The 15,366-nt window shown below is 37.8% G+C and overlaps 1 protein-coding gene across 1 annotated transcript; it reads left to right on the top strand.

Annotated features, from left to right (window-relative positions):
- The first annotated feature begins 12,476 nt into the window (after nt 1-12,476).
- On the top strand, nt 12,477-14,867 carry LOC129724594 (muscle-specific protein 20). The gene is made up of 3 exons (XM_055679593.1): nt 12,477-12,705; nt 12,806-13,138; nt 14,342-14,867. Exons 1-3 carry the CDS (start codon nt 12,676-12,678, stop codon nt 14,531-14,533), a joined length of 555 nt encoding a protein of 184 aa, XP_055535568.1. The 5' UTR covers nt 12,477-12,675; the 3' UTR covers nt 14,534-14,867.
- The last annotated feature ends 499 nt before the right edge of the window (nt 14,868-15,366 follow it).

Raw genomic sequence — 15,366 nt, 5'->3', positions numbered from 1 at the left:
CGTCCGTCAAGCGGTGCGCCGGATTGTTTTCACGTGGTTTTTGTTTGCGATGGATGGATGGAATGATGGAGGAAGGACGCTCGTCGTCGTGATCGTCGTCATCTATTTTTCGCGCGTGCTCCATTCGAGTGGACTTTATTTTGAGCAGCGCTGATTTATTGGCGAGTAAATTGGAATTTTGAGCGAATCTAGTTCTTAAGTTGGTTAGCAAGCCGACTGCGCTACCCGTCGCGTCAGCGTCCGTACCAGCGTCCCGGCGTGGATGAGTTTGGCTTTGGGTGGGAGACATTTTCTTCTCTCGAGGACAGCGACGCAGTCAGCAGACCAGTAGCGGTCTGAGTGTGGTTGTCAGGTTGATCCGTTTATTTTCGACATGCTGACTACCTGTGCGATCACGATGTGTTATGAGGCTATTAATAGGCGGGCGGTTTCTGCAATCAATGCTTCGACCGAAAGTGGATGGCAGCTCTGGTTTATTTTTAGCACTTGGAGAACATTCTTGTTGGTATGACAGCAGGCAATGCGTTCGCACAGTTATGGCCTGCTTTGTCCTGTTGATACAGCAGCGTTTGTTTTGGACGCAATGAGTCATCATTCGTTTTATGACATTTGCGAAAGTGAAACTGTTGAAAACATCGTTTCTGTTGAAGGTCAATGTATTGCACGTGGTATCTCAATATTCATAACGCTAAAAATAAATATATTAGCTGATATAAAAATAAAATAAAATATTAGGAATGTAAGAAAATTCAGATTACATAGACAACTTAGTCACCTAAAACTCTTCTGAACATTTCAAAATGTACTATGTACTGTCTGGAGACGAAAGTGTTTCTGACAACTAGCAGTCCATGTCCATGAAAAATTTCCTATGTGGAACAGTGTTGGACATGAAAAAGAATTTGTTAAATGACTCTTTTTCTCAATAGTGTCGATTTTAAAATTTTCAGAAGAATTTTTGGTGATAATATCGTCAAAAATAATGTGGATTTTCTGCTCTCCTCTGTTGCAGGCTGGAATCTCAACCACGGCAGAGAACATTACAAATAAAAAGGTAAAGGGTATGTGCTTGAGTGCACAAACGTAGGCTTGACGTGGGACTATTGTGGGTGTAAAGATTTAGTTCTGCCATAGCCAGAGTATATAACACACACCAATCGTACAAATACCAAACACAACAATCCATGAACACTTCACAAAAAAAAACACATACAAAGCATACAAACTAATAGGAAAAATAATTAACTTGTTGCCTATAAAAGTATTCTGTCATGAATAAATTCACCTCGGATGAATGCATTTTTGCACACACATACACGTTATACACACACGCTATGTACACACACTACTCACAAGCACACGCTCCTCAGACACACCCACGCTACTTACACACACACACATACACACACCGCTTACATACACACGCCACTTACATACACACGCCAATTACACATACACACACGTCACTCACACACACACACATTCACACACACGTCACTCACAACACTCATTCACACACACACACACACACACACACAGACACACGCACAAACATTGACACACACACACATTGACACACACACATTGACACACACACATTAACACACACACACATTAACACACACAGATTCACACACACACACACACACACACACATTCACACACACACATTCACACACACATTCATACACACATTCATACACACACATTCACACACACACATTCACACACACACACATTCACACACACACACATTCACACACACACACATTCACACACACACACATTCACACACACACATTCACACACACACACATTCACACACACACATTCACACACACACACATTCACACACACACACACACATTCACACACACACACACACACACACACACACACACACATTCACACACACGCATTCACACACACACACCCATTCACACACACATACACACGGTAACGCTACTCACACACACATACACACGCTAACGCTACTCACACACACATACACACGCTAACGCTACTCAGACACACACACTTGGTATACGACACACTATACCTACACAAATTACTATCGGCAGCATCCAAACGGCTTACAAGTCTTCCAATGGTCCCTTCCAACGGCTTCCAATAATCCCCAGTGCCGAGCACGTCCAGTTTCGGACTGTATTCCAACAACGATATCTGAATTAGATTACCACTGGTGGGGTCCAACTCAGATCGAAGGAAAACCTAACTGTTCGCTTAGACGGTCGACCAGGGAATGAGCTTCTCTTAACACCAGCGTTGCCAGGTCATTTTTTTGAAAATCTGGAAAAGGCAAAATAAAAATCTGGCAGTCATTTCGTGGGGTGAAAGGTTAATTTTTCGGATAAAAGTCTTGGGGTACGCAAAATTTGAGGTGACAAAATTGCAAAATTTCGTGCCAAAATTGAAGTGATGACCTTTTTGCGGGACATAGAAAATAAAATCTGGATAAAATCTGAATCATCCATGAAAAATCTGGATAATTGAACATCAAAGCTGTTTACCTGGATACATGTTCAAAAATCTTGATAATCCAGCTAAATCTGGATACCTGGCAACGCTGCTCAACACGAAATGTCCTTTTATAGTGTCACTCAGTGTGGGAAACCTGGATGATTGGGGGAAGAACCAATCACGTGGAAGCATCTCTGCTTTTTTTCTTCGTCGTTTACGTTGGGTGATGAATACGATGCCAATTTGCTGGCATTGCTAGCCATCGACTGAATGGGTGAAATCAATTCGTCTATGTTTTTGAAGTCTGTGTTACAGAAATATACCAATCGTATGGAAAATGTATGTGGATATTCGACCTTCAAACTTTCCCGCAATTTTCACGGAGTAATAAGAAAATGGTAACCGAAATTATCATGTTATACAAATCTTGTATGTTTTAGCTTTCCAACGGTATATTAACTATTGAAATCGGATTAGTTGTTTGAGCGCTATTAGCATCTAAAATCTTCCATTCCGCCAACCAAAAACGTTAAATGTTCAATCCAGTTTTCCCAGAATGCATCTTAGTATAGTGAAGAAAGACGTAGTCCCACGTCAAAATTGGCACAACTGTGTCCCATAAAATGGTTACCTATTCCTGTGTGCCTCAAGGTAGCAACCTAGGGTCTTTCCTGTTTATTTTTTTTTTTGCGATAATACGCACCTATTCACTGGAAATTGCAAGCTGTTTAATGCTGATGGCTGCAAAATCTATACCAAAGTAACTTGACCTATTTTACTATCTAGAATAATGTCAACCAAATGGCCGTAAGAATCGAAAATTGTGTAACCATCTTGTTTTATCGTAAATCAAACCACGAAGCCTGCCGCTTTATTTACCCGATCGTTGGTCATACGTTTATGCGTGTGAAAATTGCGAGAAATCAAGGTGTTAATCTGAGTTCGAAGCTATCTTTTCGGCAGTATCAGCAGTTTTTTATCGATAATGCAAACCTACGCTCGAATTTTTGTTTGATATTGTCTAGAAGTTTGACGACCCTTCATAGCTGCGGCCACTCTATTTTGAGTTTGTACGGTCTCATTTAGTTACCGTATCACGCAACTTAGATTCTAAGAAGTGAAAGCATTCAACAGATGTTTGTTCAGCAGGCTCTCAAGAATTTACGAAGGCTTCATCCTACTCTTGTGTGGAAAACCACACAAACGAACTTTGTTTCGATTGTTTTTCGAAAACTTCTCGATCGATTTTGACGAAATTTCTTGACAATTCCTTAACCATCAATTTGATACAAAATACGTTTTTTCCAAGGGAAAAATATTTTTGGTTGATGAGATATTTAAAAACTTACGCTGTTTACCCTGGTGTGTGGTTTTCCACACATACAACATTTAAATTTATTTTTGACAAGCATGTTGTATGTGTGGAAAACCACACACCAGGGTAGACAACCTTAGTTTTTTTGAGGATGCGATGAAGATCAAGATTGGCTTCTATATGAAACCTGTTTTCAACTGCTGAGTACCATGACCCGGGCACCACATTTTCAAAGCATCAAAATTTCGCGCAGGCATTTCGATTTGAGCTGTTCAAGCTACTGCCATCAAATACCGATTTATATTTTTGCTGTCAAACGCGTTTGATTTTGTGTTTCTTTCCCGTCTTGTGTTCATTGGTTCATTCAAATGCAACTGATTAATGTTTTTATTGATGGAATGATTGACGCAAATTATGACTCGTTCTCTTCTTTCAGCGTATCATTTGAAATTAAACTTCGTACACCAATTACGCAATGCTAAAAATCCAGATTTCAGTCGACCAACCTTTCTTCCTGCCCTTCTATGTAACAAAAAAAAAGTTGGATATGACACCCCCTCAAATTACGTGATACTAAACAACCTACCCCGTCACTGGTCAAAAGTTCCAATTTCAAGATGATAATATCACAGTTATATAACCATCTCAACTAACCCCCCCTGACATATGTAACAATAAGTAACGCAAATTCAACCCTGCACCGAACGCAATAGCGTTGGCGAGTTCTTATCCGCAGAAAAGTATTAAACAAAAGAGTTGCGAACAATAAATAATGTTCCGCGTATTTTTTTAAACATATTTCACACAATTTTTAAGTTCCCCCACTCCAATGTCGATTTTTGACCTGATTATCCCAATTTTTTCTTACCTCTATATGCGTGAAGTACTGTAGCCTCCTGTCTCCGTCAACGCTCAATCATTTTTAATTGACAATCATTAGGCGTGTGACGTTATCTACTTTCGCTTTCAGTTCGGGACTACGAAGGCAATGGAATCTAAATAGACACGGTAGATGGTTTAAATCTCAAAAACAATGTGAAAAAAAAATGTTTGGCAGTTTTTTCAAAATTTTTCCACAAGTTTTGACAGTTTTCGGCTGCCATTAAACAATGCGTACGTATTCTGGGTTCGGCACTGGATCGATAATCGGTCTGTAGCCTTAAAAGTAAAGTAAGTAAGGTGGTTGAAAAACGTGCTTTACAGTAAGTATTTCAATGTTTTTATATCACTTTTTTGTACTTCACGACCTTCAAAAGGGCATTACTCAAAAATGTACTGTACGTTAATTCTGAAATTTCGACCAGAGATTCTGAACGTCATAACAAATCGAGTGGTGTACTCAGATTCATTGGTACATTTTTATAATAATAACGGTCTGTGTGGGAGCATCGTGACCCTATAAAAAATGTTCACCTACGCAAAAAAAAACCATTACAAAATTCCAGCTCAACCGGACTTGTTTTTTAATAGGGGGGGGGGGGGGGGGGGAGTAGTTTGTAATGATTTATTTATGTACTAAAATATCTATTCAGAATTAATATTGTGTGTTCTGCCACAAATGGTGATATTTTAACACTATTATATATATATATATATATATATATATATATATATATATATATATATATATATATATATATATATATATATATATATATATATATATATATTTGAACGCTTTTTTTATATTATTGAATGTTATTAGCTTTCGCAGTTAAGTTAATGTAATTGTAGGAAAAATATTAAACCTACTTGTCAAGGAGAAAAAAAAGGAATAAAACAAAACTTAAAATAAACTTAAAACTATCTTACTGACTATAAAGTGAGCTAATCGTTGCAATTGAGGATTGCAACGATTTTTGTCGGAATTTGTTAATAATTTGGCTTGACATATTTTCTAATGTTTCTACATTAGTGAGCCTATGTAGCTCGTTCGTGCTAAACCAGGGAAGACGCTTCAAAATCATTTTTAAAAGTTTATTCTGAATCCTTTGAAGTGTCTTCTTCCTGGTTGCACAACAACTTGTCCAGATGGGAACTGCATATAACATTGCTGTCCCAAAAATTTGTTTATAAATTAACAGTTTATTCTTGAGACAAAGTCTAGAATTCCTGTTGATAAGAGGATATAAACATTTGATATACTTATTGCACTTTGACTGGATATTTTCAATGTGCTCCTTGAAAGTAAGATTCTTATCATGAATTAGCCCTAAGTATTTAACTTGATCAGACCAATTTAAGACCACACCGTTCATCTTAATAACGTGGTTATTGGTAGGTTTGATAAATGGAACTCTTGGCTTATGAGGAAAAATAATTAACTGTGTTTTAGAAGCATTAGGGGAAATCTTCCATTTTTGTAAGTATGAAGAAAATATATCTAAACTTTTTTGAAGCCGACTGCATATAACACGAAGGCTTTTTCCTTTTGCGGAAATGCTTGTATCGTCACAAAACAGAGATTTCTCACAACCTGGTGGTAAATCAGGGAGATCAGAAGTAAAAATGTTATATAAGATTGTGCCCAAGATATTCCACTGGGGCACACCAGCTCTAACAGGCAATCTATTAGATTTACCATTTAGATAGTTAACCTGGAGAGTGCGGTCAGTTAAATAACTTTGTATCATTTTTGTGAGGTAAAGCGGAAAACTGAGATTTGACATTTTAGCTATTAAACCTTTATGCCAAACACTGTCGAATGCTTTTTCTATATCTAGAAGAGCAGCTCCAGTCGAATAGCCTTCAGATTTATAAGTTCGAATCATATTTGTTACTCTAAGTAACTGATGAGTAGTGGAATGCCCATGGCGAAAACCAAACTGCTCATTTGCAAAAATTGAGTTCTCATTAATAAGTGTTATCATTCTATTAAGAATTATTCTTTCAAAAAGTTTGCTAATAGAGGAAAGTAAACTAATTAGTCTATAGCTTGATGCCTCAGCTGGACACTTTTCAGGTTTTAAAATTGGAGTGACTTTGGCATTTTTCATTTCGTGCTAGTGCAAAGCATCTGTTAAAAGTTTTTACCAAGAAATTTAAAGAGTTTTCGGGAAGTCTTTTGATGAGGATATAAAAAATCCCATCATCTCCTGGTGCTTTCATGTTTTTGAATTTTTTGAGAATAGTTCGCACCTCATTCAAGTTTGTTTCCAATAACTCTTCAGAAAGAAATTCTTGGGTGGAGATCTGATCACTCTCAAACTGCTGAGCAAGTTTTTGAGATTTTTGTTCATTCGTTAGAAAAATGCAATCACCATCTTTAAGGACTGGAATGGGCTTCTAAGGTTTCTTAAGAACCTTCGGAAGCTTCCAGAAAAGTTTTGAATAAGGTTTTAGTTGTTCAACTTTTCTCATGAAATTCTCATTTCGCAAGAGAGTGAATCTATGTTTAATTTCCTTTTGTAATTCTTGAAAAATAATTTTCAAAGCAGGATCACGAGATCTTTGGTATTGACGTCTCCGTATGTTCTTCAAACGTATAAGAAGTTGAAGTTCACTGTCAATAATTGGTGCATTAAATTTCACTCGAGCCTTAGGAACTGATAAATTCCGGGCATTGAGAATTAAGCTGCTAAAATTATCTAATGCTCTGTCAATGTCAGCACTATTTTGTAAAATAATATCATCATTCAAATTTTCTTCGATCGTGAAACGATATTTATCCCAATTAGTCTTGTGATAATTTTACACAGATCTAGTGGGATTTAAAATAGTTTCATGGGAAATAGAAAATGTTATGGGAAAATGATCAGAATCAAAGTCAGCATGAGTTAATAAATCACTGCATGAATGACCTTGATTTGTTAGTACCAAATCAATTGTAGGTGCATTCCTAACAGAAGAATAACATGTAGGACCATTTGGAAATAAAACTGAATAAAATCCAGCCGAGCAATCATTAAACAATATTTTTCCATTGGAATTGCTTTGAGCATTGTTCCAAGATCGGTGTTTCGCATTAAAATCACCGATGATTAAAAATTTAGATTTATTTCTTGTGAGTTTTTGCAAATCTCCCTTGAAATAATTTTTTCGGTCATCAGTGCATTGAAAAGACAAATACACTGCGGCTATGAATAAAATGCCAATACTTGTTTCAATTTCAATTCCCAAACTCTCGATAACTTTGGTTTCAAGATGGGGTAAAACACGATGTTTTATTCTACGGTGGATAACTATTGCAACTCCACCACCGACAACATCAATTCTATCAAACCTATGAACTATAAAATTTGTGTTCTTTTTTAGTTTGATATTTGGCTTTAAAAGCGTTTCAGTCACAACTGCAATATGCACATCGTGGACTGTTAAAAAATTGAAAAATTCAACCTCTTTCGCTTTTAAAGAGCGAGCATTCCAATTTAGAAAATTTACAACATTATTTGAAATCAATATTAGTTGTAAATTTTATACCTTCTTGAACAGTTCAACAAAACGGACATTAGCTGCAGCATGGATTGTTGTAGGTATTCAATCTACTCGGGAGTTGGACAACCTAAATCAATACTGCCTGACTTTTCAGCACCAAACACGAATGGTTTGTTACTGTTTGAATTTGAAATATTACCTAAAAGGACACTGGCATATGAACAGCCTGGTGTTGCCTGAACAGGATTATTTGTCTGAAATTTGTTATCTGAATTTAAATTATTACCGACACACCTGCTAATGAAAGTGCTGGTGATGCCTGAACAGTATTGAAAGTCTTTTGTATACCCACATTGACAACAGGTTGTTTAGAATTCCTACGTTGTCTGGAAGCAATAATTTTTGACCTTACAGGACAATTAAAGAAATTAGATTTGTGATTTCCCCCACAATTTACACACTTGAAACTATTAGTGGTCTCTTTCACGGGGCAGATATCTTTCGTGTGACTAGTGTCACCACAAATCATACATTTTGCTGCCATATGGCAGTTTCGAGTTCCATGACCATAGGCTTGACGATTCCGACATTGCGTAAGGTTATGGATTCCTCCATGTCTCTTGAAATTTTCCCATTTTATCTGCACGTTAAAAAACACGTGCTTTTTCCAAACATTTCAAATTATGTACTTTTGTACGATCAAAATGTACTAAGTAATTTTCCTGGTGTATTCCAGTTTGATTAATTTTGGCATTTGCCGTTCGTTTTATCAAAATTACTTGGTTGGGGGCAAAACCAAGTGATTCTGTCAAACAATCTTTAATTTCATCAATAGATTGATCATTTGAAAGACCTTTCAAAACAGCTTTAAACGGTCTCTAGTTTTTGGCATCAAAAGAATAAAATTTATACATCTTTTCAGTCAAATACTGTAAAAGATGTTTATGGCCATCAAAAGATTCAGCCAAAATACGAATTTCACTATGGCGGCCAATTTGAAAATTAACTTTCACATCCGACAGAAATGATGAAAGTTCTGATCGAAATGCTTTTAAATTTGCTACAAATACCACAATAGGTGGAACTTTTACCTTCTTCATAACGGCTTCAAGCTCAGTATGAGAAGTTTGAACTTATTGATCCCCAACGGAAGAAATAATAGCATTCCTGTTAGTCGAAATTTCAGTGTCACTTGGAGGAGATGCCCCACGTTTCCTCGAAGCCGCATCAAAGCGAGCTTTTTTATTTCTTCCAGGCATAACTGGAAAACTTCACTTCACTTTCACTTCACTTTAGAATTTAAGTAGAAATATCTCAAACCAAATTTACTCACTGAACTCTCGTTAACGTTGAAAACAAATTTATTACTTTGCGTTTCAACAGGTAGTCTTTTAAAACGATTGCCTGTTGAAAGCGAAAAACAAAATTTCAATATCTCTCGGTAGTCTAAGACTTAGCCTCGAGCTGTTGGTAAAATGCGACCGTACTGTAGGACAGTTCAAGTCGATCTCGCTCAACCGGACTTAAAATGGGGTGGCACAAGGATATTGAAGTTTGGCCTTTGAAAATCAAAAAAAATTCAACCCAAGTGGTGCATGAAGTTTTTGATTTTTTTTTGTGCCAGGTGGCTTAAAACTGCATGAAACGTCAAGATCTGGTATCATCTGAAAAAATATCATGATTTTTCGGATTTCTCAAGATCAATCTTCAGTCGCTTTGCGCCAACTCATTTTCAGTCCGATTGAGCTGTCATTTTGCACAGGGTGTTTTTTCGAGCAGGTGAACGTTTTGTAAATGTTTTTTTTTAATTTTCTGGTTACTTTGTTTCCCATACAAGTGATTGGTACCCTAACCGGCATACCCACTGCTATTAGCAGTGGCCAAATGACTGACTCGACACTACAAATCCAGAAAAAAAATTCCCGGACATGTTCAGCCATGCTATGCAGTGCTCCGGTCTGCCGGCTGATCCGTCTGCTATGGAACGCTGCAATCGATAAGTCGCCTGCTCAGCCTCGCTGCGCTAAAATCAGCTGCTGCCTCTCCTGGTTGCGAGTCGAGCCTGTTTCCAGTAAGCGTCAATTGTCCTCTTGCTGTAACAATCAGTTATACAACAAATACTAAATTTCTGCTTGGTTTTACGTGACTACTGAGAATTAAATTCCCGGTAAGCGTATCTTTGTAGAGTGAGTAAGCAACAACAATAAATACAAATCATATCGTTTGTATACCTTAGCGTATACAAACTTTTAAGCTATACAGAAGAAAAAGGCCACGTTTCAGCTCTGATTGTTTGAAACATGCGTTAAAAAAGTCTCTACATTTTTCAATAGTATAGAAAAAGCATCACAAAAACACAATTTTCCACGTTTAGTGGATGCATAGCTAATTTTTCAATCAACTGCTGTAAGAATGAAAGAAATTCGTTGGAAACTGACTGAGTTTTAAGCATTTGAAAGTTGAAAATTTTCGTGACGCTCTCTATGGTTTCGGTTTTTCAATTTGTTACTGTGAGACGAGATTATACGTCTACGTGTTTTCTGTTTTCTGTTTTCTTATTTCTGTTTTCTGTTTTCCGTTCTCTGTCTTCTGTTCTCTGTTTTCTGTTTAAAAATTACTTGAAAAAGGATGAATTTATTAAGTAAATTATCAAAAGTCTTTTTGAATTAAAATGACCATTTGAATGGTTTAAAATCACTGAAAATTGATTTTTGCGTAGAGTTTCGGGATCTGATTTTTGGGTCACGAGTTTTATTTTGTTGACTTTTGATTTGTAGTTCTAGGTTTTCAATTTTGGTTTCTGGTTTAAAGTGTTAGGTGATTGGTTGTAGGTTTTCTGCGCTCTGCAGCGCAGGAATTTATCCTACACACAGAGGAAATCACGGACAATCAACGCAGTCACTGGTTTGTTGTTTCAACCTCAGCGGTTCTTGATTACGCATTTGTTTTCTCTAGACTAAAGCCAAATTAATCGACGCCAAACAGAGCTATAATTACATTTCTCTGATCAGACCGAAAAAAGTTATTAACACATACTAGCAAATCTTAAGCTCCGGTATTTTTAGTGTGTTTTAAATATTCGCTGTTCTGGTATGAGAAAAAATTTAAATTATGAACTGGAAAACCTAGGCAGATATTTCGAGAAATAAGGAGAAAGTAAATTTATCGTCTAAAAAGAAATTTATGAGCCGCACGGCTGTTTTTCTGCATTTTGTGGTCAAATTGGGAACGGCTAGCTAACAATAAACATAAACTATTTGTATAAATTTTGGAAGATAATTTATTCGTTTGCTAGCATCGGCCATCAGTAAATCTGTTTTACGATGTCAAAGCGAACGGAGCGAAATATGACGCCATTCGAGAGGTAAATAATACATTCTACTTTGGAGTAAACCAAACATATTTCGCATGCCACCAAACTGGTCAGACAACGCCCAGGCCTGAGCAAACAAGTTTTCAGCTGTTGTTGTAGCAATCAACGATCGTTACTAATCCCAGACGGACCAACCAGGCGTGATTCGGCTGAAGAAAAATAACAAAATTTCGCCTTCCGATTAACATGCGAATTTGGAACTTTCCCGAATTTTCCCCTCTTTCATTATAAACATTCCTTCTCGTATTAGGCGGAATTCCTTGTTACCCACCCGCACCGTATCTTGAATGATCAAGGCAAAACGGCAGAAATGATCCAAGATCGTTAACGTAAATGACACGAAGCTATCATCCCATATTCAGACAGTCAGGAGCCATGCCAGAGTGTCCCAAATGTAATGAGAGTTGAACTAGGTTAAAATAGGCCTATAAATAAAAAGTTTCTTCATGTTGCGAACTTCGAGCAAAAATCAATTTGAACATACACATAAAAATTTTGTTTGAGAAAACCAATCTACTTTTAAGAGATTGATGGAATAAGCTTGATGTTGATAGGAAATAGAAGTAATTATAGAGCAATTATCCAAAAAATATAACTTTTATATAAACCATGGTCAAGGCTGGACTGCCTTTCCCTCTTCATTAGTTACATCCGTGTAATGTGCCACTTTTGCGAACAGGGAAACGGAAATAAAACATTGCGCATAATTTCCTCTCCCCCACGGTAAATTTCGTGAAAAACAAAGCCCGCCGCTGTGTTCTCGTGCATCCCATGCAGCAGCAGCAGCGTCTCACAGAACCACAGCACTGACCAGAAACAGAAAAAAGGGCTGCGTGCGCACTTCGTTTTCTCCATGAAGGCGTACGGCGCATGAGCGACGAAAGGATTTCCGCTAGTTCGCTCCAAGTCCGCCTCCATTCGCGGTGACCAAACCGATCATCGCCGTCATCGGCCTGTCAAGTCGGCTAATGTTTAAAAGCGATTCGCTGCATCCCCATGGACATCAGTTCCGAACAGTGATTCGACGAAGAAAGTTCCTCGCGAGCTCAGTGCGCACATTATCCAGGTGCCGTGATCCCAACCAATTAGTGTGATATTTTTGTTGTCTGTGAAATAACTCAAGCGTAACAGAATGGCTTTGGAGCGTCAAGTTCGCGCTAAGGTAAGTGTTTCGTGTGGTGATTGAAACAAGTGATTTGGTTCTGCGAGAAGTGCGAGACATTGGAAACGTTTTTTTTTGTTTGGTATCATCCTTTCCGTAGATCGCTGGCAAGCGTGACTTGGAAAAGGACAAAGAAGCACAGTACTGGATCGAGGAGGTCCTACAGGAGAAATTCCCGGCTGGTGTGCTGTACGAGGATGCCCTCCGGGATGGTCTGGTGCTGTGCAAACTGATCAACAAACTGGCTCCCGGTTCGGTAGCCAAAATCAACACCTCCGGTACGCAGTTCAAAATGATGGAGAACATCAACCTGTTCCAGCAGGCCATCAAAAAGTATGGCGTTCCCGATCTGGACGTCTTCCAGACGGTGGACTTGTACGAGAAAAAGGACATTGCACAGGTCACTAGTACGATATTTGCACTGGGACGAGCGGTAAGTTCAATGAGATTTTGTGTACTGAGATTTGGTGCACTATGGGTCAAGGTGTAACTATTTGTGGTTATTATTGAAAAGTTTCTTCTCCTGCTTAGACATTCAATAGAGAAAAATTTTTGTTTGCATTTTTTGACAAGTTCTTTTCGAATTTTCATACTTATTCAAAGTTTCCAAATTTGTAGCATGCTTTCCCAAAAAATAATTGATAAAAAAAAAAACAATTATCTTGGGTTGGAAATAATGTTAAAACTTTTGTGAGTACCACGACATCAAATCTCAAAACAAAGTAAAAAACATAACGGATAACTCGTGGCAGTTTTCGCAATTTTGAAAAATCAATCAGAATTTTGCATATAAAATAATTGAAAAAAAAAATCGCGGAACTATTTTCAAACATGTTAATCGTTTGATTCAGGTCACATCGGAAGATGTTCTACAATATAAGCGTATAAAAAATTCATTACAATTTGATGTTTTGATGATGATGATTTTTCATAATTTTTTAAAATTTTGTAGGCGATATAATCTTATTTAACTTAGAAAACTGCTGAATCAGCAAAAGAATCATCTCTTCAAAGCATAGTTTTTCTGTATAAAAATCCCAAGAATAATTATGTGCAACTTCTGGAAACATTAATTTCGGAAAAACTGGTTACAGTTTAAAGATTTTAAAATATATTTGATGTCGTTTGAAGGAATAAAACAAATGCTAGTTTGAAATCATGTTTTTCTCGAGAGCTCATTTCAAAAGTCTAATGCGAGTTACAATACTTACCGAAATACAAATTATCAAGGATTCTACCCACTTTTAATTGACGAAATACGTGTTATCTGCGATGGAAAGAAACATTAATTTCAGCTTCATCGCGCCTCAAAAATGTTGAACCATAAGAGATTGTTTGGATAATAATTCCGCGTTATTTTGAATTCCACTTTCTTGAGTCATTACATAAATTCCTAGCTTAAAATACAACCGGCCGACCAAAAGCATGGCCAAACAACAAGATAAGAATTACCTCTCAAAACGATAAATATTCCGCGGCATAAGCGTCGAGAGCGTCGGGCATTAAAAAAACCTGATACTTATTTATAACACTTCGCCTTTGAAACCCTCAAAAAATAAAAACAATAGACACCAACAAAACAAATCATGTAAACAAATACATCACCTGCCCTCCCTTCTTTTCCTTCCATTCCCAGTGCTACAAACACCCGGAATTCAAAGGACCCTTCCTCGGACCGAAACCGGCGGATGAGTGCAAACGTAACTTCACCGAGGAACAGCTGAACGCTGGCCAGAGCATCATCGGACTGCAAGCCGGAACGAACAAGGGAGCCACCCAGGCCGGCCAGAACATGGGCGCCGGACGTAAAATCATTCTCGGAAAGTAAACACAACTTGACTAGGCTTAGCGTTTGCTTTTGTTTATTTTTTTTCTGGGATCGTCGTCGGTTGATCGCCGATTTTGCAATTTTGTTTTTTGTTTACTATATCTGGCCAATCATTACTTGCGAACTATGCAAACAAAAAATGAGAAAACCAAAAGGATTGTAATGAAGAGACTCCGCTCATATGTGTTAACGATAATGATAATCGGTTTGAAAAGTTGTCTCGAATAATCCAGTACGATCATTGTACCTATACGTATTGTAAGCTAAAAGGTGTTTTTCATTTTACACAGAGTATGAGAACTATTTATATAAAACAAACAAATAGATACATCTACACGTGCCCCATTTGGTCACTGATCCGAAACTAGCCCTCACTGTGTGAGACACCGATTACCTCATCCTCGTTCCGTTTTCTGACTTGTTATAACATTTCACAATGTCCTCTCTCTCTCTCGCTATATGCTGCGCACGTTTTCCAGCTCATTTGGCAGCGGAATTTTCCACCGCGCAATTTTGACAGTCTATTTTGAACGCATGACTAATAACGGCCGGCAACGGCAAATCACAATTTCACGTTTACCACACACCAAAACGTCGACGGCGGCGGCGAGATGACTATGGCGATACGTGTCGGAGGCCACCCTTGAGAGGGAGCGGAGGCCATGGAAAATCCTTCAATCACAATTAACTTGCGCAAGACGCCTACGGTCCCTAGCGGGATGCCGGTTACCGGTTAGAAACAGAATTTAATCCGTACAAACATGTCCACAGTGAAACGGCTCAGGCTGGCAAATTTTCTGTTTATTTACCCGAACGACCTGGCTGACCTTTTG

This window comes from Wyeomyia smithii, chromosome 2 (genome assembly GCF_029784165.1).
Source record: "Wyeomyia smithii strain HCP4-BCI-WySm-NY-G18 chromosome 2, ASM2978416v1, whole genome shotgun sequence".
Classification (NCBI taxonomy): Eukaryota; Metazoa; Arthropoda; class Insecta; order Diptera; family Culicidae; genus Wyeomyia; species Wyeomyia smithii.
The sequence above is the reverse complement of the archived record's forward strand: the minus strand, read 5'-3'. Positions and strand labels throughout refer to the sequence as shown.

Excerpts from the sequence above, each read along its gene's own strand:
- LOC129724594 (XM_055679593.1), top strand. The coding sequence starts at position 12,676 with ATGGCTTTGGAGCGTCAAGTTCGCGCTAAG. Across the intron at positions 12,706-12,805 it reads AGCGTCAAGTTCGCGCTAAG|ATCGCTGGCAAGCGTGACTT; the intron begins GTAAGTGTTTCG and ends TCCTTTCCGTAG. Across the intron at positions 13,139-14,341 it reads TATTTGCACTGGGACGAGCG|TGCTACAAACACCCGGAATT; the intron begins GTAAGTTCAATG and ends TTCCATTCCCAG.